This window comes from Dromiciops gliroides, chromosome 2 (assembly GCF_019393635.1).
Source record: "Dromiciops gliroides isolate mDroGli1 chromosome 2, mDroGli1.pri, whole genome shotgun sequence".
NCBI classification, from domain to species: domain Eukaryota; kingdom Metazoa; phylum Chordata; class Mammalia; order Microbiotheria; family Microbiotheriidae; genus Dromiciops; species Dromiciops gliroides.
Genome location: NC_057862.1, coordinates 622208716 through 622233171, shown reverse-complemented (window position 1 = coordinate 622233171; position 24456 = coordinate 622208716). Strand labels below are relative to the sequence as shown.

The window sequence follows — 24456 nt, the reverse complement described above, 5'->3', positions numbered from 1 at the left end:
AACGTGCAGATTGGATTAAATGATCTTTGAGGTCACTTCCAACTCTGAGAATGAGATTTTGTGAGAACCTATGACTATTTCCTTGCAATGATTCATATTATCAATTATGATAATAATTGATAAGTCATAATTATCAATTATGACTTATTTTCCTTTAATATATGCTTCATAAGATAACTTCATTGATTAATGTGGCTATGTTTCACTATCTTATTAAAGACATTATTGTTTTTAAATTATAGTAATAAAAATTAATGTCTATATCTGAATCTCAGCCAAATAAACATATTGTAAATTTATGTTCATAAAAACTTGTCTTTTAATAGATTGAGACATTTCTCTGACTTATTTATTGCACTCCATTTTATATCCAGTAGATATGTACAGAGAAAATCGAACCAGTATTTCTGGATTCCTCCTCCTGGGTTTCTCTGAGCTACCAGAACAGCAACAAATTTTCTTCTGGTTGTTCCTGTGTGTATACCTGGTCACTATGATTGGGAACCTGCTCATCTTGCTGGCCATTGGTTTAGATGCTCACCTTCACACCCCCATGTACTTTTTCCTGGCCAACCTCTCTTTTGTCGATATTTGCTTTTCATCAGTCACAATACCCAAGATACTGGTGAACCACATGTTGGGAAGTAAATCTATCTCTTACATAGAATGTATGGCACAGATATATTTCTTTATCACTTTCATAAACATGGATGGGTTCCTCCTGGGAGTTATGGCATATGACCGCTATTTGGCTATCTGCCGCCCACTTCACTATACCACTATCATGCGACCTAGACTATGCATCATTTTGGTGATGGTATCATGGATCATCACTCATCTACATGCCCTCTTACATACCCTACTCATGGTCCAATTATCATTCTGTGCTGAGAACACCATCCCCCACTTCTTCTGTGACCCATACCCCATCCTGAAGCTCTCCTGTACTGACACCTATCTCAATGACTTGATGGTGTTCACCGTGGGTGGGATGGTGTTCATGACTCCATTCATGTGTATCACAGTTTCTTATGCCTACATCTTCTCCAAGGTATTGAAGATTCCATCTACTCAGGGGATAAAGAAAGCTCTGTCCACATGTGGCTCTCATCTCACCGTAGTATCTCTCTTTTATGGGGCTATCATGGGAATCTATCTGCGCCCATCATCCTCCTACTCAGCTCATGATATGGCTGCCACAGTTATATTCACCATGGTAACTCCAATGCTCAATCCTTTCATTTACAGTCTAAGAAATCGAGACATAAAGGCAGCCCTAAGAAAAATTAAAAGAGAGCTTTTCAAAGATTCTAGAATCATAAAATTTTAGATCTAAAAGACACCTTGGAGGTCATCTAGCTGAACCTATAATAACCACACAAACTCCCTGACCACCTGCCTCCTCTCAATCCCTATAGATGAGGTTGTTTAACCATAATTGGCAGGCTCCCACCTCCCCAGTCTAGCACCTATGAAAGGGAAATATAAGGATCCTAAAATCTATAGTGTGTCAGCTCAACTTCAAGCCAGGTCTAATGCTGATCACACTCTGAACCTGTACAACTTGGGTCTGGTAAGAGGGGTATTGCCTTGTTCTAATAGAATCATAGATTCTCAAAGGCAAAGGAACTTCATATATCCTCTAATCCAATGCATATCTGAACAATAATCCTCCCCACCACATGCCCAGTAAGTAGCCAATCCAACTTAAGATGAAGACTTATACAAGCATAAGGAACTCATTACCTCCCAAGGCAAAGCATTCCACTTTTTGATAAATCCAGTTATTGAAAAGTTTCTCCTAATATTGACTCAAATTTCAATTCATTGTCGATCCCACCCAGTAATTCTATAGTTCCATCCTCTGGAATGAAGCAAAATAGATTTATCTCTCTTCTTTTGGACTAACCTTCAAGACAGTTATTATATTGTTTTTCTATCATCCAACCCCAATATGTTTTCTCTACTTCAGGCTAAGTATCCCTACTTTGGCTAATTCTTATATAACATAGTTTCCACTTCTTTTGACATAGTAGTCACCCTCATAACGACTTGGCCAAGCTACCATTAAACTTTCCAGAAATATAGCACTCAGAACTCAATACTCCAAATGTAATCTAATCAGGACAAAATAGAGTGACTTCCCTTAATCAGGACACTATACTTTGCCTTCTAGGCTTTCTCTCAATTTGCTCCATAAAATTCTGTCTTGTAGTCTTATCTTAATGTATCCTCAATCCCACGAATGTTTTGGGTTGTTATGAGATACTATCCCTTTAATAATCTTTTTTTTTGGGGGGGGGGATTAGGGTTAAGTGACTTGCCCAAGGTCACACAACTAGCAAGTGTCAATTGTCTGAGGCTGGATTTGAACTCAGGTCCTCCTGAATCCAGGCCAGTGCTTTATCCATTGCATCATCTAGCTGTCCCCTCCTTTAATAATCTTTCACTGCCAACATAAAGTGATCCTCTGTCAACTTCTTGCCTTATCACCTAGTTATAGTAATTGGGCTTCCATACTGTTGTACAAATCTCAGTCCCTATCATTGCTTCATTCATAATCTACTGTTGTTCTGGAACTTGAATCTTGCCTTGCTCCCCTAGATACTCCCAAGGACTGGTATACCTCATTCCTGTCTTATTACATGTTGTTGACTTCGTACGCCACTAACTTTCTTTGCCTTCATCTCGGGTTCAGTAAACATTTATTATGCACCTACTATGCACAAGGCTCTGTGATAGACACTGGACCTCATTCTATTGCTGAAGTTACTTAACACCCAACTTTAGGATCAAATAACATATGTAAAGTGCTTCACCAACCTTAAAGTGCTTTAAGAATGCTACCTATTATCATTATTAATATTATTATTATAATCTTAGTCTCCAAGTTCAAAATCTTAATGGTTCAATTCAAGGACCATAAATATCCTATTGAAATGTTTCCCTTTCTGAGTTTTATATTCCTCTAATGCTGAACCCCTCCCCGCAAAACTTAACTATGCTGGTCCTCAATAGATAGGCTTACATTTTATTCCTAGGTCTCTACTTGAATTTTTTCTGGTATAATAAGCTTTGACTGAGCTTGTTCTTTGCTATTGTAAGCTTTAAGAATCCAAGGTCGCCTCCATACTAGCATTAGATATAGAAATAGGATTTTAATTAAATTATTCATTATACACTCCCCCCAAAATGGTATGTATATTGTACCCTTTTCATATCTCTTCATGTTTTTCTTACTATTCTTTAAACTTCTATACACCCTCTAAATTCCAACACAGATCCACTTCTGAAGCCTTTCTTGACCACTTCTAGCTGGGGCAACTAGGTGGCACAGTGGACAGAGCACCGGTCCTGGAGTCAGGAGTACCTGAGTTCAAATCCGGCCTCAAGACACTTAACACTTACTAGCTGTGTGACCCTGGGCAAGTCACTTAACCCCAATTGTACTCCCTCTGCTGTCTTTACTACTTTACTACTTCTTTTACAACTCTTTAGTCATCTTTTGAAGTGTACATCTCACTTTCCCAATTCCATTCAAATCAGCAAACATTTGGGGAATATATTATAAGGTGTTCCAAAAATCTTAGTGCAGTTTGGCTGTTAAAGCTTAAAACCACACTGACTTTTGGGACATTGTATTTATTCCTAACCACATTTCAAACTTCCTAAGCAAAAGGACCATGTCTTAAAATTCTAACTTCCAATAGCACAACACATTCTGTAGGCATTCAATAAATGTTTGGTTATATTTTAAAGCATTGTGAATTTAACAATATAATTTTTATTTTTTAAAAAACATTCAACAAGTTGTTGCATTGGACCATTTCCTTTTTAGATGGACAAAGTTCCAGGAGTCCTCATATATTTGTGTATTTGTGGAATTACAGACGAAATGATCTTTGAGGATCTAAATCTCTGATTCTGTGACCGTGGAAGGGTAGTTTCTAGTAAAAAGGTTAGTAGTACTATTCCTAGTCCCATCTTGTTTAGCATGTTTTATAATCAATAACTTATATCTGTAGTTCCTGATGATAGCAACAAGATAATGATGATGACAACAAGGATCATGGTGATGATGACAGCAGTGATAACAATTGTTATGATGATGGGCCTGAAGTCAGGAAAATTTGAATGCAAATCCAGCCTCCAGAGACTTCCTAGCTTGTGACCTTGAGCAAGTCATTTACCCTTTGTTTGCTTCAGTTTCATCAAATATTATTGGTGATTATAATAAAACCTACCTTCCAAGGTTGCCGTGAGAATCTGATGCTATATTTGTAAAGCACTTAGTACAATGCCAGGAATATAGTAAGCATTATATAAATGCTAACTATCATGATGCTGATAATGATAGTAATGATGGTGATTATGATGATGATGATGATGTCGCCTTGTTAATGTCAGAACTTTTTATGGGTTCCCATGTGATTGCTGTTGGGTTCATAATGTTGAATGAGAAAATGTATTATGACAAAGTACTATGAATTTGGCAAAACCTTTAAATTTATTTGTATTTTATTAGTTTTACAAGTATCTATATAGATCTGAAAATAGTCATTTGGGGGAGATATGCGGGGGGGAAATTGAGGTAATGTAAAAATTGTATTTATTTAATTTATTTTTTAAATTATATATGTGCAAGATACCAGTTTCCATAATAAATATTGATTAATATTACATCACTTAATTAAATAGCTCTCTCGCAATAACTTTCTTCCCCTGAAATCCTCCTCACTCCAGTACAACCCCCATGCAACCATGTTCTTCTGACTATAGGTTGGGAAGCATGGATTTGAATGAAGACAAAGAAAATAAGATTCTAAAATGAGTAATGATATGAAGATGGGAGGCAGAGAAAACACCAACCTGAGAGGCTACAAAAACTGTTTGAAACCAACTTTCATTCAATTAATCAAAGTTAATAAATGTAAATGCTAACAACCCGTTTAAAATGGTTAAAAATCAGCTTTCTAAACATAGAATCATAAACTCAGAATTGGAATATACCCCAAAAGCCATCCAATCCAATCCAAAACAGAACAAGAATCTCCCCTAGAATGTAGACAGGAAGTGGTCATCCAATCTTTACTTGAAACTTCAAGAGAAGATGAACTCAGCATCTTCTAAGGCCGCTCATTTCATTTTAGGAGAGCTTGAATAATTGGCAAGTTTTTGTTACATCAAGGATAAATTTATTTCTTTGTAACTGCCACTCATTCTTCCATTTTCTACCCACTGGAGTCATCAAAAAAAAATCGCATCCCAAACTGCACATCAGCACTTCAGATACTTGAAGATTGTTAACATATGTCCCTAAGACTTCGCTTCTTCAAGCTGAACATACCCAGTTCCTTCAACTCATCTTTATATTGTATGATCTCAAGACTTTTCACCATCATAGTTGTCCTCCTCTGAGAAACCCCCAGGTTATCAATGTCCTTCCTGAAGTACAGGCAATATGCTCTAGTTCAATTTGGAAACAGGATATCTAAGCTTGGGTTCTGCTTTGCTAGCTGTGAGACCATGTACACAATACAACACAACTACTAAGTATCTCCAACTCCTCATATCCAAAACGAAGTTATTGTTTTCACTAACGTCTTCATAGGCTTAGTGTGAGCACAGTTCTTTGCAAACTTTTAAAATGTAAGATATGTTTATTCACAAGAGGCAGTTAGGTGGTACAGCCCATGGAAATCAGGATTTGAAATCAGGAAAAGCAGACACTTACTAGCTGTGTGGCCCCAGACAAGTCACTTAGCCTCTGTCAGACTCAATTCCTGCATTTGCAAAATGGGGTTAATAACACCTACCTAACAGGGCTGTTGTGAAGGTCAAATGAGATAATATTTGAAAAGCACTTTCCAAACCTTGAGGCTTTATATAAATGCTAGCTGTTATTCTTTTTATTTTTGTTATTTTCTAAATGATACTTGAAGGCAGCATGAATCTCTGTAATCTGGCCCACTCTCCTCTAAGAAATATCACAATTTCTGATTTCTACCTTGAAAGGAGGAAAAGAAGAGAATTGGCTAGGTACATGTTCCTTCCCTTTCCCATATACAAGAATGGTAATGGATTAGAATTATATCTAGCTCCTCCCCTCCAAAAAAAAAAAAGATATTTGTTGGTCCAGTGATAGAGTCTTTCCTCTGGCCACTCTTTTTTTTTTAGTGAGGCAATTGGGGTTAAGTGACTTTCCCAGGGTCACACAGCTAGTAAGTATTAAGTGTCTAAGGCCAGATTTGAACTCAGGTACTCCTGACTCCAGGGCCAGTGTTCTATCCACTGCACCACCTAGCTGCCCCTTCTCTGGTCACTCTTAAAGAGGTAGGGGTTGATCCAAAATTACACTGATTGACTTGACTCCTTTCCACCAAATACTGGTTGTACAAAAGTCTATTACAAGTAGCAAATAGTGAGTAATCTCAATTATCCAAACAAATAGACAATAGAAATCAGAAAAAAACAATTTATAGATTAGCTTAAAATTGAAAATATACAGAGGGGGGCAGCTAGATGGTGCAGTGGATGAAGCACTGGCCCTAGATTCAGGAGTACCTGAGCTCAAATCCGGCCTCAGACACTTGACACTTACTAGCTGTGTGACCCTGGGCAAGTCACTTAACCCCCATTGCCCAGCAAAAAAAAAGAAAGAAAGAAAGAAAGAAAATATACAGAGGGAAGGAGCTCTTCAGCTGAGATTCATATAGATATCTCAACTCAAATCGAAAAAGAAACCATGATCAGGGACAAATTAAAAAGCTACCTTCCCCTCCTTGTCTGCAGCTCCCAAATTCTTTCAACATGTCTCTGCTGAAGATGCCTTGAACCATAGGTGTCTCTCCTTCCAAGAAGCTTTAACACCAGTATCACCTATGCAGGAAATCAACATTCTCTCTACCAATTAGAGGTCACTTTTCTCTCTCTCTCTCTCTCTCTCTCTCTCTCTCTCTCTCTCTCTCTCTCTCTCTCTCTCTCTCTCTCTCTCTCTCTCTCTCTCTCTCTCTTTCTCTCTCCTCTCCTCTCCTCTCCAAATGCAGCATCACACAAAAGATCACAGGCATGGGCAAAAGGCCAATTACAAAGCATGTAAATGTCAGTGGGGTTTTTTTTTTTATTATTATGGATCAGAGTTCTAGGTGTGGACAGACAAAACCATATTGACCTAATGAAAACTAAGGTGTTTGTATTATGTATTCAGAAATGAACCTCGGGAAATTATGAGTTCAATGTATATTATAGAACAGGAAGAAGTGACATGGATACAACTGACCTACTCCACAGGCTTCATTCATCATAGATCATGGTGATTCCCACAAAAGAAGTGAAGCCATACTATGACTGAAAGAAAATGGGACCTCTGACATAGAAATGTTTAGGAAAAATTCTGGCCAGAAGGAGAATGACAATTAGTGATTCTTTACTTGTTTTCAATAGAATTTCTGTTTTTCTAATTCTTCCTGCTAAATTTCATTTATTATTTATAGGAATATTGGAGATTGACATGGATTTATTTATATTATACCCTGCAATTTTTCTAGTTATCAATTATTTCAATTAATTTTAATTGACTCCCTAAGGTTCTCTACCTACATCATCATATAATCTTCAAAAAGTAATAATATTGTTTTCTCTTTACCTATCTTTATCTCTTCATTTTCTAGCATGGTTAAATAATATTGATGATAATGGTCATCTTTGCTTTATCATGGATCTTATTATAAAGGCCTCTCACTTTTCTCCATTACACAATGTTTGCTATTGAATTTGTATAAATCCAATATTTACTATGTTAAGTAAAGGTCCATTTATTCCTGTAATTTCTAGAGTTTTAATAGAAACAAGTGTTATATTTTGTCAAAAAGCCTTTGCTAACTCTATTGATTTAAGTGTATGGCTTTTATTATTTGTATATTGGCATGGTTTATTATATTTATAGTCTGCCTTTATGTCTGTATTCCTTGTAGAAATCCTACCTAGTCATAAGATATAATCTTTCTAATGTGTTGTTATAGTCAATTTGTTAATATTTTATTTTAAAATTTTTCCATCAATCCTCATTACATATATTGGTCCATGGTTTTATTTGTTATACTATATTTTAATAATATGAAGAGATCAGAGGTATAGTGCAATTATATACGTATATGCATATGTATAATATTTATATTACACTGAAATTTTTAAATTTTTTATAGAATTTACTTGTAAATCATCTGATCCTGGCTTTTTACCCACTTAAATATTTTAAAAACTGGTAAATTAGAGTAAATGGATGAACTTTTCAAAAATATTAAATACCCACATTAACAAAAGAAGAGACAATTTAAATAACCCAATATCAGAAAAAGAAATTGAATAAACCATAAAAAAACTCCCAAAGGGAAAAATATACAGACTAATATGGCTTTATAAGTGAACTCTATCAAACATCCAAAGAAAAAATCATTCTAATATTGTAATTATATAAACTCTTTGCAAAAATAGCAAAAGATCCTTACAAACTCTTTTTATAACACAAATATGATTTTGATACTTAAACCAGGGAGAAAAAAAAAACATCAAAATAAGAAAACTATAGGCAATATATCTAATTAACATTGATGAAAATATATATTAAGTATTAGGGAAGAATCTATAACAACTTATTACAAAGGGTACCCATTATGGCCATGTTAATTTTAAACTAAGAAACTAGGGGTGGCTGAATATAGGAAAAATATAAACATAATAGGCCATATTGATAGCAGAAATCATTAAAACCCCATGATTACATGAATAGATGCTGAAAAGTCATTTTACAAAATCTAATTTTTTTAAAATACTAGGAAGGAAAGAAATACATGCCTCTTTAACATGGTAAGTAATATCTATATAAAAACAAGGATAAACAATCTATGTAATAGAAAAAGGTTAAAAGTCTTTTCCATAAGAACAGGATTAAAATAAGAATGCATATTATCATTACTACTATTTAACATGATCCGAGAAATATTATCTATAACAATGACAAGAAAAAAGATGTAGAAGTAATAAGCAAAGGCAACAATAAACTTAAGCTACCACATTTTGTACATCATATGACATTCTAGCCTAAGAATCCTAGGGTCAACTAAAAATGATTACAACAATTAATAATTTTAGCAGCTTCGCAGGATATAAAATAAATAATATTATATGAATCTTTGACATTTCGGTATGCTATAAAAATAATCTAGCAGGAAAAAAATAGAAAAATTCAATTCAAAATAGTTATAGAATTATAAAATATGTGGGAATCTACCTGTCAAGACATACCCAGTAATTCTATGAATGCAACTATAAAACATGCATTATGGAAATAAAATATATGTAAACAATATAAGAACTATTATTTGCTCATAACAATTACAATATTATTTATTTATTCAGTGCCTATCAAGTATCAAAGGATTATTTCATATAGCTGGAAAAAATGACTCTGAATGATGCAATGAATAACTATGATTCCATTAAGATAAAGCATGCTACTCATAGCCTAACAGAGCAGTGATAGACACAAATTACAGAATAAGAATATATTTTCAGACACAACCAATATAGGAATTTGTTTTTCTTGACTATGTGTATTTATTGCCAGAGCTCTGTTTTGCTTTTTTTTTCAATGGAAGGAAAGAAGTAGAACAAGGAGAGCAAAAGATATCAAGCCTAAAGAAAAAAAAGGAAATAAAAGAAAGAAATTACTTAATGAGTTATATTTTTTAAAAACACATACAAAGAAAGGAACAGAAGGAAGGGCATAAAGAAGAATCAACCAGAAGAGCTACAGGTTGAATATTGCTGACTCATACTGAGCTTGTAATCAATTAAAAACTTCAGGTTGTGTCAGGAATACTTTCTAATTTCATCTTCACCATTTTTCACTTGTGAAGTTGATTTATTTTTTAAAACCCAATTGCATAACTTGAACCTTTTTGTTCTTATTTTAGTTCCTCTTATGACATTTGGCCCAATGGTCTACTTTGTTGGGAAATTTGGAATTCTAATTGTTAATTATTATATTTTATACCTCCCATCTTTGTGTCATCTGAAAATATTCCATGCATACCATCTATGCCTTCATCCAAACTCAAAAAGACATTAGACAGTTCATGACCATTTAGAATTAATATTCAATAGAGTCTTTTCTTATTTTGTATGACCAGGGAAACACATTAACAATATTTCATTTTAAGAGTTCACACGAGGTTGTATGGAATATTTTTAAGTGAGAGGTTTCACTACCACAAAAATTTTCAGAATAATTGGCCAACAGGAAAAAGTACAAATATTTAAATATTGATTCTAGCATTCTGTGCTCTTCACAACATGTCCTCATGCTACTTTTCCAAACTCATCTTTAACTTCTCACTTTTATGTGCCCAACTCTTTGCACATACACAGAGTCTATGACAGTTCCTATTACATTAGGCATTTAATAAATGTTTGTTGTAATAAAGAATGCGTGAAGGGCAGCTAGGTGGCACAGTGGATAAAACACCAGCCCTGGATTCAGGAAAACCTGAGTTCAAATCTGTCCTCAGACACTTGGCACTAGCTGTGTGACCCTGGGCAAGTCACTTAACCCTCATTGCCCTGCAAAAAAATGTATGACATATGGCATTCTATTTTCCTCTGCTCAAGTTTTGTGTTTCCAAAGATTTTTGTTACAATCAGACATGTCTATTTATAAACTCTCTGAGGAGAAACCATATATTGTGCTATTTCCCCTTCTCCAGTACTCTAATTCAGTTTAGCATTGTGCACACAGAATATGTTCAATAAATACTTGTTGATTTTTATAAGATTGCATGAAACCCTGGAGTTCATAGGTTTCAGGGGCCAAGGATAAGAAAAATCAAGGGACAGTTTTCCCTCTGAGAAGCTTCCTCAGGGCCCCCTTCATGTCCTGGTTCCTTAGACTGTAGATAAAGGGATTGAACATGGGAGTCACAACAGCATACATCACTGTGGCCACTGAGTCTTTCACAGAATAGGTTTTCAGAGGCTGAAGATATACCCCAAACAGGGTACCATAGAACAGGGAGACCACAGCCAGGTGTGAGGCACAGGTAGAGAATGCTTTGTATTTTCCAGTGGCTGAAGGGATCCTCAGTATGGCCTTGACAATTTGAACATAAGAAATGAGCATGAGCAGAAAGGGAACAATGAAAAGGAGAGAGCCTGTTGTGAGTAGCACTGCCTGGTTGACTCGGGTGTCAGAACAAGCCAACTGTAGTAGGACATACATCTCACAGAAGATATGACTGATTTCCCTTGGCCCACAGAATATCAAAGTGGCCATTAGAATTGTGTGGGTCAACCCATAGAGAATAGAGAGGACCCAACATGGAACTAACAATAGAATGCACAGTCTGGGGCTCATGATTGTGGTATAATGAAGAGGACGACAGATGGCTACAAAGCGGTCATAGGCCATCACAGCCAGGAGGAGATTGTCCAGAGCCACCAATGAAACTAAAAAATACAACTGTATCAGACACCCAGTGTAAGAGATGGACTTTTTCTGGGTATATAGATTCACCAGCATCTTAGGAACAGTATTAGACACAAAGCAGACATCAGTGAAGGAGAGGTTGGCCAAGAAGAAGTACATAGGGGTGTGGAGGTGAACATCAGAGATAATGGCCAGGACAATCAGCAGGTTCCCAACCATAGTGACTAGGTACATAGCCAGGAATAGTCCAAAGAGAAACCTCTCATGCTCTGGATCCTGAGTGAGGCCTAGAAGGAGGAACTCAGAAACACTGGTCTGGTTTTGAAAGCCCATGTCTCTGTGTGAATGCAACAAAGACAAATGTTTATGTAGCAGCTACTGGATAGTAGGTTTCTACATATTTTAAAAATTGATTGATAAATGTGACCCAATAATTATTTTTAAATTAATGCAAGTTTAAATGAATACATTTTGAAATTACAAATAAATAAATGCATGAATTATTCAATTTAATTCAGGAAAAAACTTATTTTGCATTCTAAGTACTTGCTATATGAAGAAAAAAACAAGAGTCATTACCTTCAAAGAGTTTAATGAGTTGTGAAGAAATTCTGATCGCATGTATATGCATAAAGGCAATTGGAATAGTGAGTAGGGGTCTAGATTTAGAACAATGAAATCCTGGGATCAAATCACACCGCTGAGACATGCTAGCTATATGACCATGAGCAAAGCCTTTAAATGCTTTGAAACTCAGTCAGCTCTTTAAGACTGTTGTCGAGGGCAGCTAGGTGGCACAGTGGATAAAGCACTGGCCCTAGATTCGGGAGTACCTGAGTTCAAATCCAACTTCAGACACTTGGTACTTACTAGCTGTGTGACCCTGGGCAAGTCACTTAACCCCCATTGCCCCGCAAAAAAAAAAAAATTTTAAAAAAGACTGTTGTCAATTGCAATTAGTAAAGAACATTGACATATTTGAATCCATTCAGGCTACTTATTTTGAGAGAAATACTGGACAAACTGTTACATATAATATCAGATGTTGTCACTTTCATAGCAGTTTTTACTTAAATGATTTTCTTTGCTACAAGAAAGTATTCCATTTCAGAGTGAGATAGTTTTAAGGTATATCCAAAAATTACTATGAAAGTTAAACAAGACATCAACACAACTTATGTTATAAAATTTTGAAAGGAAGAAGCACTGATAAGGCTTGGTGACAAATTAGATAGTGGTGAAAAGTCAAGAGGAGAAACCGAAGATGACTTGATGATGCTGAGCTTGGGAGCCTGGGAAATAGGATCATTATGAAGGAGAGCCAATGTACTGGGGACAATGGTAAGTCTGATTCTGTACAGCTTATGTTTCAGTTACAGATGACAAGGATACAGAAATGGGGTGAGGAAGAGTCAATTTGGCATAGTAGAAAAGAGCAGTGAACTTGGACCTAGAAGATGTGGGTTGAAAAAAAAGGGAAAAAAAAAGAAAAAGAATTTTTTTAATTTCAAAAATAAAAAAGATGTGGGTTGAAATCCAAGCTCTAAGAGTTGCTACTAATGTAACTGTACACAGGTTGCTTGATTATTCTGAGTCTCATTTTCTTCATCTGTGAAATAATAAATAATCTGTAAAATGATAATAAATAATAATAATAATACATGTACTAATATACCTCCCAGGGATGATATGAAGAAAAAGTTCCTTGCAAACTTTTAAGTACTGCGTAACACATTCATTACTATTGAAAAGACATAGAACCAAAGCTTAGACAATATGAGATCAAAAACATTTTCGTTTCTGGGTGAGGGCTAAAGAAAAGCTTGTCAAAATGCAATAAAATAATTAGGTTACATATGTTGTCAAGGGAGAGTTTTCCCTTTCAAAAGATATCCCACATGCCTTTTGTGTCCCAGTTCCTTGGACTGTAAAGAATAGTGGCCAAATAGACTTTAGGGGTTTGGAAGAATTTTAGAGGATGAACAAATTGTTTATATTGATCATGACATGACATTCTGCTTTTTTCTTCCAAATCCTGGTGGAGAGGATTCAGTAACTTGTAAAAAGAAGGCATTCAAAGAGGTGAACATATTTGATTGCCTGGGTATTGGTGTATATCATTTCCATAATGGATAGAGTTCTGGGCCTGAAGTCAGGAATTCCAATATGGCCTCAGACACTGACTAGCTATATGAGCCTGGGCAAGACACTTAACATTTATTTGCCTTAATCCACTGGAGAAGGAAATAGAAAACCACTCCAGTATCTTTGCCAAGAAAATCCTATATGGGGTCATGAAGAGTTGGACACTACTAAACATCTGAACAAGAAGAAGAACAAAAACAACAACAGGAGATGGCTGTTCGGTCAAGTTGACCCACTTCAGGGGATTCTAGGAAAAATATTTCCATTCTGCTGGGAGTTTGGAAAGAGCTAGGTCATGGCAAATGGCTCTACTGGACCTGAAACAACACCATACCACTTACTTGACCTCGAGAGTAAAATAGGAAGAAAATAGGTAATAAAATTTAAAACATCTAGATATATCTAATAATTACTTTTATGCCCTTTTGATTCTTTGAACCAATGTGAATTATTTGTGAATTTACTTTTTCCTGAATAAATAGACCTGGAAAGAGCTGCACATAGACTCCAGAGGGAGAGAAGAAAAGAACTGGATGTTTGGAGCTATCCACACCTCACAGTCAAGCTAAAATAAGACCATGTAGGAATCAGGACAGGAGGACAGCTAAAGTTAAAGCATGAACTGCACAGGAACTACATCAGAGCATAAGAATCAAGGTTTAGAAAGAATGCTCTAACCCAGGCCAAAAGAATGTTCTACATACCAAAGGAAGCTATAGATATTAGAGTCTCACCCTGGCTCTCTCATATGTGCACATTCAATTTCCTTATTCACAGATTTTGCAGTTTTCAATGTACAATACATGGACTGGAACCCAAGGCTCATATCTTCTCAGGCTCTACCACAGTGTCTTGAATATAGCAAGTGATTCTATGTGTTTTTAATTGAATTTTATAATGGATATATATATATATATATATATTATCATTACACAGGTCATTTCTTTTGTGTTCTTGCAAGTATAATAAAAAAACTAATATTTTATATTACACTCTTATATAAGTTGTTTTGCATTCTTTATCTTGTTTGTTCTTCACAGTCACTCTCTGAAGTAATCCAATTATACTATTAGCTTTATTTTATAGATGAACTATAACAGAATCTCAGAGTATTTAAGTGGCATGCCCATGATCTTGCAGTACATAACAAAAGAGGACTTTGGACCCAGATCATCTGTGCCAAGTTTCAGTCCTTTCTTCTATACCATGCCACATCTCATATGACTCCCTAAGTTGCATCCCATATCAAAGCTGCCTGACTTTGCCTGAATATAATTAGCTCTAAGTGGATGACTCCATTACTCTCAAATAGATTTTCAACCTCCTGAGGAAGTGGGAAGTAGAGGGAGAATCTATAAAAAAATATCTCATGTTTGGGTGGTCCACTCGAAACTGCTTCCTTAGACGAGGCTCAACCTGGACTTAGAGGTAAGATGGATGAAGGGAGCTATATGTGTATGTACATGTGTGTTTATGTTTGTGTGTGTGAGTATTGCTCCATGTAAATGAGGACTTGTGAATGTCTATGTAGGTCTCTGTCTTTTTGTAGGTGTCTTGGTGTCTGCATATTAATCTGGAAGGAACTCTTCCATTTCTATTAGCCTCTTACCTAGAAGGCCTATGCTGACCTCAGGAGCTCTCATACAAGGCCATAACTCTGCTCTCTTCTCTCCAGATGATGAGACATTCACAGTGACATACTACACAGGAACAGAGGAACTTTCTCTTCCTGCAGTCGTAGAGCTGATTCCATAGATTGGGGAACGCCAGTGCTGGGCTAGGGGAATAATTCCCAGGTATCATTTCTCTAAAGCCAGAAGGGCCTGAACCAGGACAGTGTGAAGCATAAATATATATATATATATATAGATGAGATTTAAAGGTCCTCTGGGAGACAAATTCCTAAAACTCTCCACTGGAGATGAATAGAGATAGTTATTTCATCAGGGTTCCACAATCTAAGTGTTCTGTGGGGAGGAATTTTAGGAAATAAGCCTCTCATTCAGACCTCCAGTCCACCCAATGATCTGGCGCCAGCTGCACCAGGGAGTGTTTTCATTCTATCCTTCTGTCTACTATCCTTTGAGACCCAGCTCCCCATGGTATTTCTTTCTTGAGGCCCTTCATAATTCCCCTAGCTAGGAGTAAATTGAGAGTAGTTATGATGATCTCACTTTTCTTTGGCACCTTCATGTACAATATATTTAAAGTCATAGAGACATCAGATGGTAACAACTGTAAGGAACTTTGAGACATTCAGTTCAACCCTTAATTTTATATCTAGGGCAGCCAAAGATAGACTTTATTAGAGAAATATACATATTCACAGAAATATAGTAGAAAACAATAGGTACAAAAGACAGACACATTTCCGTTGAAGCTTGGAAAAGAGAGACTGCTTGTCTCCATATGACCAAGACAGTTTTCCTCAAGGGGGTAGCATTTGAGATGGACCTTGAAAAGTCTGTAGGATTCCAACTGTTGGGTAGTAAAAAGGATGATGAGGCATGACATTACAGGTATAGGGAAGGATGTTAGCAAAAAATACGGTGGTGGGAAAGTATGGAAAATGTTTGGGAAACAGAATATTCAAGTTTGACTAGAAGGGAATAAATGTGAAAGGCAATAGTGAGAAATAAACCAAACAAGTTGAAACAGGACAAGATTGATATGATCCACTCAAATGTAGATCCTTATAGTTTTGTTAAAGACTTTACATATACCTTATTCTGTCTAATGTTTAAATCTGTGTGTACATTCAGGCCTGTACATGTGTGAACATGCATTTGTGTGTGAGGAGGCACATGTATGTGATTTGGGGACTGCTTATTAGACAATGTTCTCCCTTCCCCAAAAGTGGCCTTCCCCAAAAAGTGGGTTATTTTCTAGATCTGTCACCATACTGAGTCTCTCACTGGGAAAAATTCTGTCACTTTTTGAAGAAATCTGTGCTCCAAGAAGGTTTAGAATGATGACTGGAACCCCATAATCTCCAGTAATAATCTCCATTATTACTATCCAATCGCTCAATGCAATCCAAGTCATCCACTTAATACTATTAATCTATGCACATCTCTGAACCAGTAGGATTATAGGAAAATTAACAAACCCTGATCATATTGGAAATTGGTTTCCTACTAAGAAGCTTTCAAGTTCATACTATATAAAGATTAGGTAAAGGAGCTGTGGATATGTAACAAACAGAAAAGATACCAAGAGGTCATATACCTACTGGCTTCCTGATCTCCCTTTAAAATATCTTAAGTCTCACCTTTCACAGGATGTCTTTCCTGGTTCCCACACACACACACCCTCCATCTTTCAAAACTAGTGCCTTCCTTCTTTTTTTTTCCTTCCTTCTGAGATTACCTTTCATCTACTCTGTATATATCTTGTACGTACACAGTTATTTGCATTTTGTCTCCTCCATTAGAATATGAGATTCTTGTGGGCCAGGAATATGTATTTGCCTCTCTTTATACATCCTGTGCTTAGCACAACGCTTGGAATGTAGTAAGCGTTTAATAAATACTTGTTGATTGATTGCTTGACATAGGATTAAAAATCTAGACCTGGAAGTGCCCTTGCTCCATCCCCCTCATTTCAGAAATAAAGAAACTGAGACCCATAGAGGTTTAGTGACTTCCCCATAGTCACACAGGAAGAACTTGAACCGAGATCCTCTCATTCTAAAGTCAGTGCTTTCCCTATCGTAATGTTCCTCGTGTCACAGTTAGTTTTTAATATTGGAATGACTCACATGTAGAACATAGATTATGTTTGTTCTGTTTTGACTCCAAAGGTCAGAACAAGAAGCAATGAAGAGAAGTTGAAGAGAAACAAATTAGGATTTGACATAAGTAAAACATCCATAACACTCAGTGTAACATGGACAGGCTCATTTTCAGAGTGCCCCTAATGCTACTCTCCATGTGGAATAAGATAGGTATCCTGTTTCTTGGAGAGTCACTATGACTGTAATAGACTTTTTTTTATTTTTCTCTACTATGATTTATCTTATGACATTTGACTCTTAGTTCTAGACTCTTAGGAAATTTTTGGACTCTGACTCACTTAATCAATATGTTAATTATTCTTCCCTTTTTATCACCTAAAAATTTACTATCTATCCATCTAAGTTGGAAAAATATTAAAGAGCACAGAACTAAATACAAATCCCTGGGACTAATATTCAATAGCCATGTTACTTGATGTCACTTCTGGCTGGCATTTTGAAAATAATTTTAAAATATTTTACTGTAAGAATTCACCCAAGTTTTCTTTGGGTTGTTTTAAAATGAAGAATTGCACCATCACAAAAGCTTTAAGAACAACTAACTATTTCACAGAGTAAATGCTTAAACATTCTAAATTTATTTAGTATTCAAGGTTCTTCACAATGTGGTCCCATCCTACCTTCCTAGGCTCATTTTTAACTTTTCCTTTCCATGTGACCATTCACATCCACACATAAAGTAGCACAGTCACTTAGGCATCATAGACATCTAATGTTTAACTAATAAAAGAATATATTGCACATGTCATTTTCTCTCTCTTTATTTCTATCCCTTTGCCTGCCTCTGTCCAGGCATCTCTCTAGAGCAATTTGGATTCATGCCCCCAAAAAACCTGCCACTGAGATTTTATAGCTATGTGTCCATGGCCAAGACACTTAAAGGCTCTGATGCAAGTACAACTCTATAAGATTGTTGAGGTCTCTGTCTCTCTCTGTCTCTCCCTCTCCCCCTTCTCTCTCTCTCTCTCTCTCTCTCTCTCTCTCTCTCTCTCTCACACACACACACACACACACACACACACACACACACACACACCTATCCTGCAATACATTCAAACATTTTCTCTCCCATTTTTCTCTCTCCACTCCACTACCTCAATTTATTGTTCACACAGAATTTGTTCAACAAATACTTGCTAATTTTTGTAAGACTGCATCAAACTCTGGAGTTTTAAGTTTCAGGGGTCAGAGAAGAGATAAATCAAGGGATAATTTTCCCTCTGAGAAGCTTCCTCAGGGCTCCCTTCATATCCTGGTTCCTTAAACTATAGATGAAGGGGTTCAACATGGGGGTCACTATAGCATACATAACTGTGGCCACTGAGTCCTTCACAGAGTAAGTTTTCAGGGGTTGCAAATAGACCATAGACAGAGTACCATAGAACAGGGAGACTACAGTCAGGTGTGAGGCACAGGTAGAGAATGCTTTGTACTTCCCAGCAGCTGAGGGGATCTTCACGATGGCCTTGACAATTCGAACATAGGAATAGATCATGAGTGACAAGGGAATAATGAAGAGAAGACAGCCTGTTACAATTAGCACTGCCTGGTTGACTCGGGTGTCAGAACAGGCCAACTGTAGTAGGACATACATCTCACAGAAGATGTGAGTGATTTCCCTGCACCCACAGAATGTCAAAGTGGCCATTAGAATTGTGTGGGTCAACCCATAGAGAATGGAGAGGATCCAACATGGAATTAGCAATAGAATGCACAATCTGGGGCTCATGATTGTGGTATAATGAAGGGGACGACAGATGGCCACAAAGCGGTCATAGGCCATCACAGCCAGGAGGAGATTGTCCAGAGCCACCAATGAAACTAAAAAATACAACTGTATCAGACACCCAGTGTAAGAGATGGACTTTTTCTGGGTATATAGATTCACCAGCATCTTAGGAACAGTATTAGACACAAAGCAGACATCAGTGAAGGAGAGGTTGGCCAAGAAGAAGTACATAGGGGTGTGGAGGTGAACATCAGAGATAATGGCCAGGACAATCAGCAGGTTCCCAACCATAGTGACTAGGTACATAGCCAGGAATAGTCCAAAGAGAAACCTCTCATGCTCTGGATCCTGAGTGAGGCCTAGAAGGAGGAACTCAGAAACACTGGTCTGGTTTTGAAAGCCCATGTCTCTGTGTGAATGCAACAAAGACAAATGTTTATGTAGCAGCTACTGGATAGTAGGTTTCTACATATTTTAAAAATTGATTGATAAATGTGACCCAATAATTATTTTTAAATTAATGCAAGTTTAAATGAATACATTTTGAAATTACAAATAAATAAATGCATGAATTATTCAATTTAATTCAGGAAAAAACTTATTTTGCATTCTAAGTACTTGCTATATGAAGAAAAAAACAAGAGTCATTACCTTCAAAGAGTTTAATGAGTTGTGAAGAAATTCTGATCGCATGTATATGCATAAAGGCAATTGGAATAGTGAGTAGGGGTCTAGATTTAGAACAATGAAATCCTGGGATCAAATCACACCTCTGAGACATGCTAGCTATATGACCATGAGCAAAGCCTTTAAATGCTTTGAAACTCAGTCAGCTCTTTAAGACTGTTGTCGAGGGCAGCTAGGTGGCACAGTGGATAAAGCACTGGCCCTAGATTCGGGAGTACCTGAGTTCAAATCCAACCTCAGACACTTGATACTTACTAGCAGTGTGACCCTGGGAAAGTCACTTAACCCCCATTGCCCCGCAAAAAAAAAATTTAAAAAAAAAAGACTGTTGTCAATTGCAATTAGTAAAGAACATTGACATATTTGAATCCATTCAGGCTACTTATTTTGAGAGAAATACTGGACAAATTGTTACATATAATATCAGATGTTGTCACTTTCATAGCAGTTTTTACTTAAATGATTTTCTTTGCTACAAGAAAGTATTCCATTTCAGAGTGAGATAGTTTTAAGGTATATCCAAAAATTACTATAAAAGTTAAACAAGACATCAACACAACTTATGTTATAAAATTTTGAAAGGAAGAAGCACTGATAAGGCTTGGTGACAAATTAGATAGTGGTGAAAAGTCAAGAGGAGAAACCGAAGATGACTTGATGATGCTGAGCTTGGGAGCCTGGGAAATAGGATCATTATGAAGGAGAGCCAATGTACTGGGGACAATGGTAAGTCTGATTCTGTACAGCTTATGTTTCAGTTACAGATGACAGGATATGCAAGTAGAGACATTGTGTAGGTTTTAAAGGATACAGAAATGGGGTGAGGAAGAGTCAATTTGGCATAGTAGAAAAGAGCAGTGAACTTGGACCTAGAAGATGTGGGTTGAAAAAAAAGGGAAAAAAAAGAAAAAGAATTTTTTTAATTTCAAAAATAAAAAAGATGTGGGTTGAAATCCAAGCTCTAAGAGTTGCTACTAATGTAACTGTACACAGGTTGCTTGATTATTCTGAGTCTCATTTTCTTCATCTGTGAAATAATAAATAATCTGTAAGATGATAATAAATAATAATAATAATAATACATGTACTAACATACCTCCCAGGGATGATATGAAGAAAAAGTACCTTGCAAACTTTTAAGTACTGCGTAACACATTTATTACTATTGAAAAGACATAGAACTGAAGCTTAGACAATATGAGATCAAAAACATTTTCGTTTCTGGGTGAGGGCCAAAGAAAAGCTTGTCAAAATGCAATAAAATAATTAGGTTACATATGTTGTCATGGGAGAGTTTTCCCTTTGAATAGATATCCCACATGCCTTTTGTGTCCCAGTTCCTTGGACTGTAAAGAATAGTGGCCAAATAGACTTTAGGGGTTTGGAAGAATTTTAGGGGATGAACAAATTGTTTATATTGATCATGACATGACATTCTGCTTTTTTCTTCCAAATCCTGGTGGAGAGGATTCAGTAACTTGTAAAAAGAAGGCATTCAAAGAGGTGACCATATTTGATTGCCCGGCTATTGGTGTATATATGTAATCATTTCCATAATAGATAGAGTTCTGGGCCTGAAGTCAGGAATTCCAATATGGCCTCAGACACTGACTAGCTATATGAGCCTAGGCAAGACACTTAACCTTTGTTTGCCTTAATCCACTGGAGAAGGAAATAGAAAACCACTCCAGTATCTTTGCCAAGAAAATGGGGTCATGAAGAGTTGGACACTACTAAACATCTGAACAAGAAGAAGAACAAAAACAACAACAGGAGATGGCTGTTGGGTCAAGTTGACCCACTTCAGGGGATTCTAGGAAAAATATTTCCATTCTGCTGGGAGTTTGGAAAGAGCTAGGTCATGGCAAATGGCTCTACTGAACCTGAAACAACACCATACCACTTACTTGACCTCGAGAGTAAAATAGGAAGAAAATAGGTAATAAAATTTAAAACATCTAGATATATCTAATGATTACTTTTATGCCCTTTTGATTCTTTGAACCAATGTGAATTATTTGTGAATTTACTTTTTCCTGAATAAATAAACCTGGAAAGAGCTGCACATAGACTCCAGAGGGAGGGAAGAAAAGAACTGGATGTTTGGAGCTATCCGCACCTCACAGTCAAGCTAAAATAAGACCATGTAGGAATCAGGACAGGAGGACAGCTAAAGTTAAAGCATGAACTGCACAGGAACTACATCAGATCATAAGAATCAAGGGTTTAGAAAGAATGCTCTAACCCAGGCCAAAAGAATGCTCTACATACCAAAGGAAGCTATAGATATTAGAGTCTCACCCTGGCTCTCTCATATGTGCACATTCAATTTCCTTATTCACAGATTTTGCAGTTTTCAATGTACAACACATGGACTGGAACCCAAGGCTCATATCTTCTCAGGCTCTACCACAGTGTCATGAATATAGCAAGTGATTCTATGTGTTTTTAATTGAATTTTATAATGGATTTATATATATATATATATATATATATATATATATTATCATTACACTAGTCATTTCTTTTGTGTTCTTGCAAGTATAATAAAAAAACTAATATTTTATATTACACTCTTATATAAGTTGTTTTGCATTCTTTATCTTGTTTGTTCTTCACAGTCACTCTCTGAAGTAAGTAATTGATTACACTATTAGCTTTATTTTATAGATGAACTATAACAGAATCTCAGAGTATTTAAGTGGCAAGCCCATGATCTTGCAGTACATAACAAAAGAGGACTTTGGACCCAGATCATCTGTGCCAAGTTTCAGTCCTTTCTTCTATACCATGCCACATCTCATATGACTCCCTAAGTTGCATCCCATATCAAAGCTACCTGACTTTGCCTGAATATAATTAGCTCTAAGTGGATGGCTCCATTACACTCAAATAGATTTTCAACCTCCTGAGGAAGTGGGAAGTAGAGGGAGAATCTATAAAAAAATATCTCATGTTTGGGTGGTCCACTCGAAACTGCTTCCTTAGACAAGGCTCAACCTGGACTTAGAGGTAAGATGGATGAAGGGAGCTATATGTGTATGTACATGTGTGTTTATGTTTGTGTGTGTGAGTATTCCTACATGTAAATGAGGACTCGTGAATGTCTATGTAGGTCTCTGTCTTTTTGTAGGTGTCTTGGTGTCTGCATATTAATCTGGAAGGAACTCTTCCATTTCTATTAGCCTCTTACCTAGAAGGCCTATGCTGACCTCAGAAGCTCTCATACAAGGCCATAACTCTGCTCTCTTCTCTCCAGATGATGAGACATTCGCAGTGACATACTACACAGGAACAGAGGAACTTTCTCTTCCTGCAGTCGTAGGGCTGATTTCATAGATTGGGGGATACCAGTGCTGGGCTAGGGGAATAATTCCCAGGTATCATTTCTCTAAAGCCAGAAGGGCCTGAACCAGGACAGTGTGAAGCATAAATATATATATATATATAGATGAGATTTAAAGGTCCTCTGGGAGACAAATTCCTAAAGCTCTCCACTGGAGATGAATAGAGATAGTTATTTCATCAGGGTTCCACAATCTGAATGTTCTGTGGGGAGGAATTTTAGGAAATAAGCCTCTCATCCAGACTCCAGTCCACCCAAAGATCTGGCGCCAGCTGCACCAGGGAGTGTTTTCATTCTATCCTTCTGTCTACTATCCTTTGAGACCCAGCTCCCCATGGTATTACTTTCTTGAGGCCCTTCATAATTCCCCTAGCTAGGAGTAAATTGAGAGTAGTTATGATGATCTCACTTTTCTTTGGCGCCTTCATGTACAATATATTTAAAGTCATAGAGACATCAGATGGTAACAACTGTAAGGAACTTTGAGACATTCAGTTCAACCCTTAATCTTATATCTAGGGCAGCCAAAGATAGACTTTATTAGAGAAATATACATATTCACAGAAATATAGTAGAAAACAATAGGTACAAAAGACAGACACATTTCCGTTGAAGCTTGGAAAAGAGAGGCTGCTTGTCTCCATATGACCAAGACAGTTTTCCTCAAGGGGGTAGCATTTGAGATGGACCTTGAAAAGTCTGTAGGATTCCAACTGTTGGGTAGTAAAAGGGATGATGAGGCATGACATTCCAGGTATAGGGAAGGATGTTAGCAAAAAATACGGTGGTGGGAAAGTATGGAAAATGTTTGGGAAACAGAATATTCAAGTTTGACTAAAAGGGAATAAATGTGAAAGGCAATAGTGAGAAATAAACCAAACAAGTTGAAACAGGACAAGATTGATATGATCCACTCAAATGTAGATCCTTATAGTTTTGTTAAAGACTTTACATATACCTTATTCTGTCTAATGTTTAAATCTGTGTGTACATTCAGGCCTGTACATGTGTGAACATGCATTTGTGTGTGAGGAGGCACATGTATGTGATTTGGGGACTGCTTATTAGACAATGTTCTCCCTTCCCCAAAAGTGGCCTTCCCCAAAAAGTGGGTTATTTTCTAGATCTGTCACCATACTGAGTCTCTCACTGGGAAAAATTCTGTCACTTTTTGAAGAAATCTGTGCTCCAAGAAGGTTTAGAATGATGACTGGAACCCCATAATCTCCAGTAATAATCTCCATTATTACTATCCAATCGCTCAATGCAAT

The 24456-nt window shown here is 36.6% G+C and overlaps 3 protein-coding genes across 3 annotated transcripts; 1 reads left to right on the top strand and 2 right to left on the bottom strand.

Annotated features, from left to right (window-relative positions):
- Positions 1-379: 379 nt before the first annotated feature.
- Positions 380-10437, top strand: LOC122739397 (olfactory receptor 1361-like). Its single transcript, XM_043981153.1, has 2 exons — positions 380-1287; positions 10368-10437. Exons 1-2 carry the CDS (start codon positions 380-382, stop codon positions 10435-10437), a joined length of 978 nt encoding a protein of 325 aa, XP_043837088.1.
- Positions 10438-10882: 445 nt separating this feature from the next.
- On the bottom strand, positions 10883-11815 carry LOC122739396 (olfactory receptor 1D2-like). Its single transcript, XM_043981152.1, has one exon. The coding sequence runs from the start codon at positions 11813-11815 to the stop codon at positions 10883-10885; it is 933 nt and encodes a 310-aa protein (XP_043837087.1).
- A 6809-nt stretch (positions 11816-18624) lies between these two features.
- On the bottom strand, positions 18625-19557 carry LOC122739395 (olfactory receptor 1D2-like). Its single transcript, XM_043981151.1, has one exon. It carries the CDS (start codon positions 19555-19557, stop codon positions 18625-18627), a length of 933 nt encoding a protein of 310 aa, XP_043837086.1.
- Between the last annotated feature and the right edge of the window lie 4899 nt (positions 19558-24456).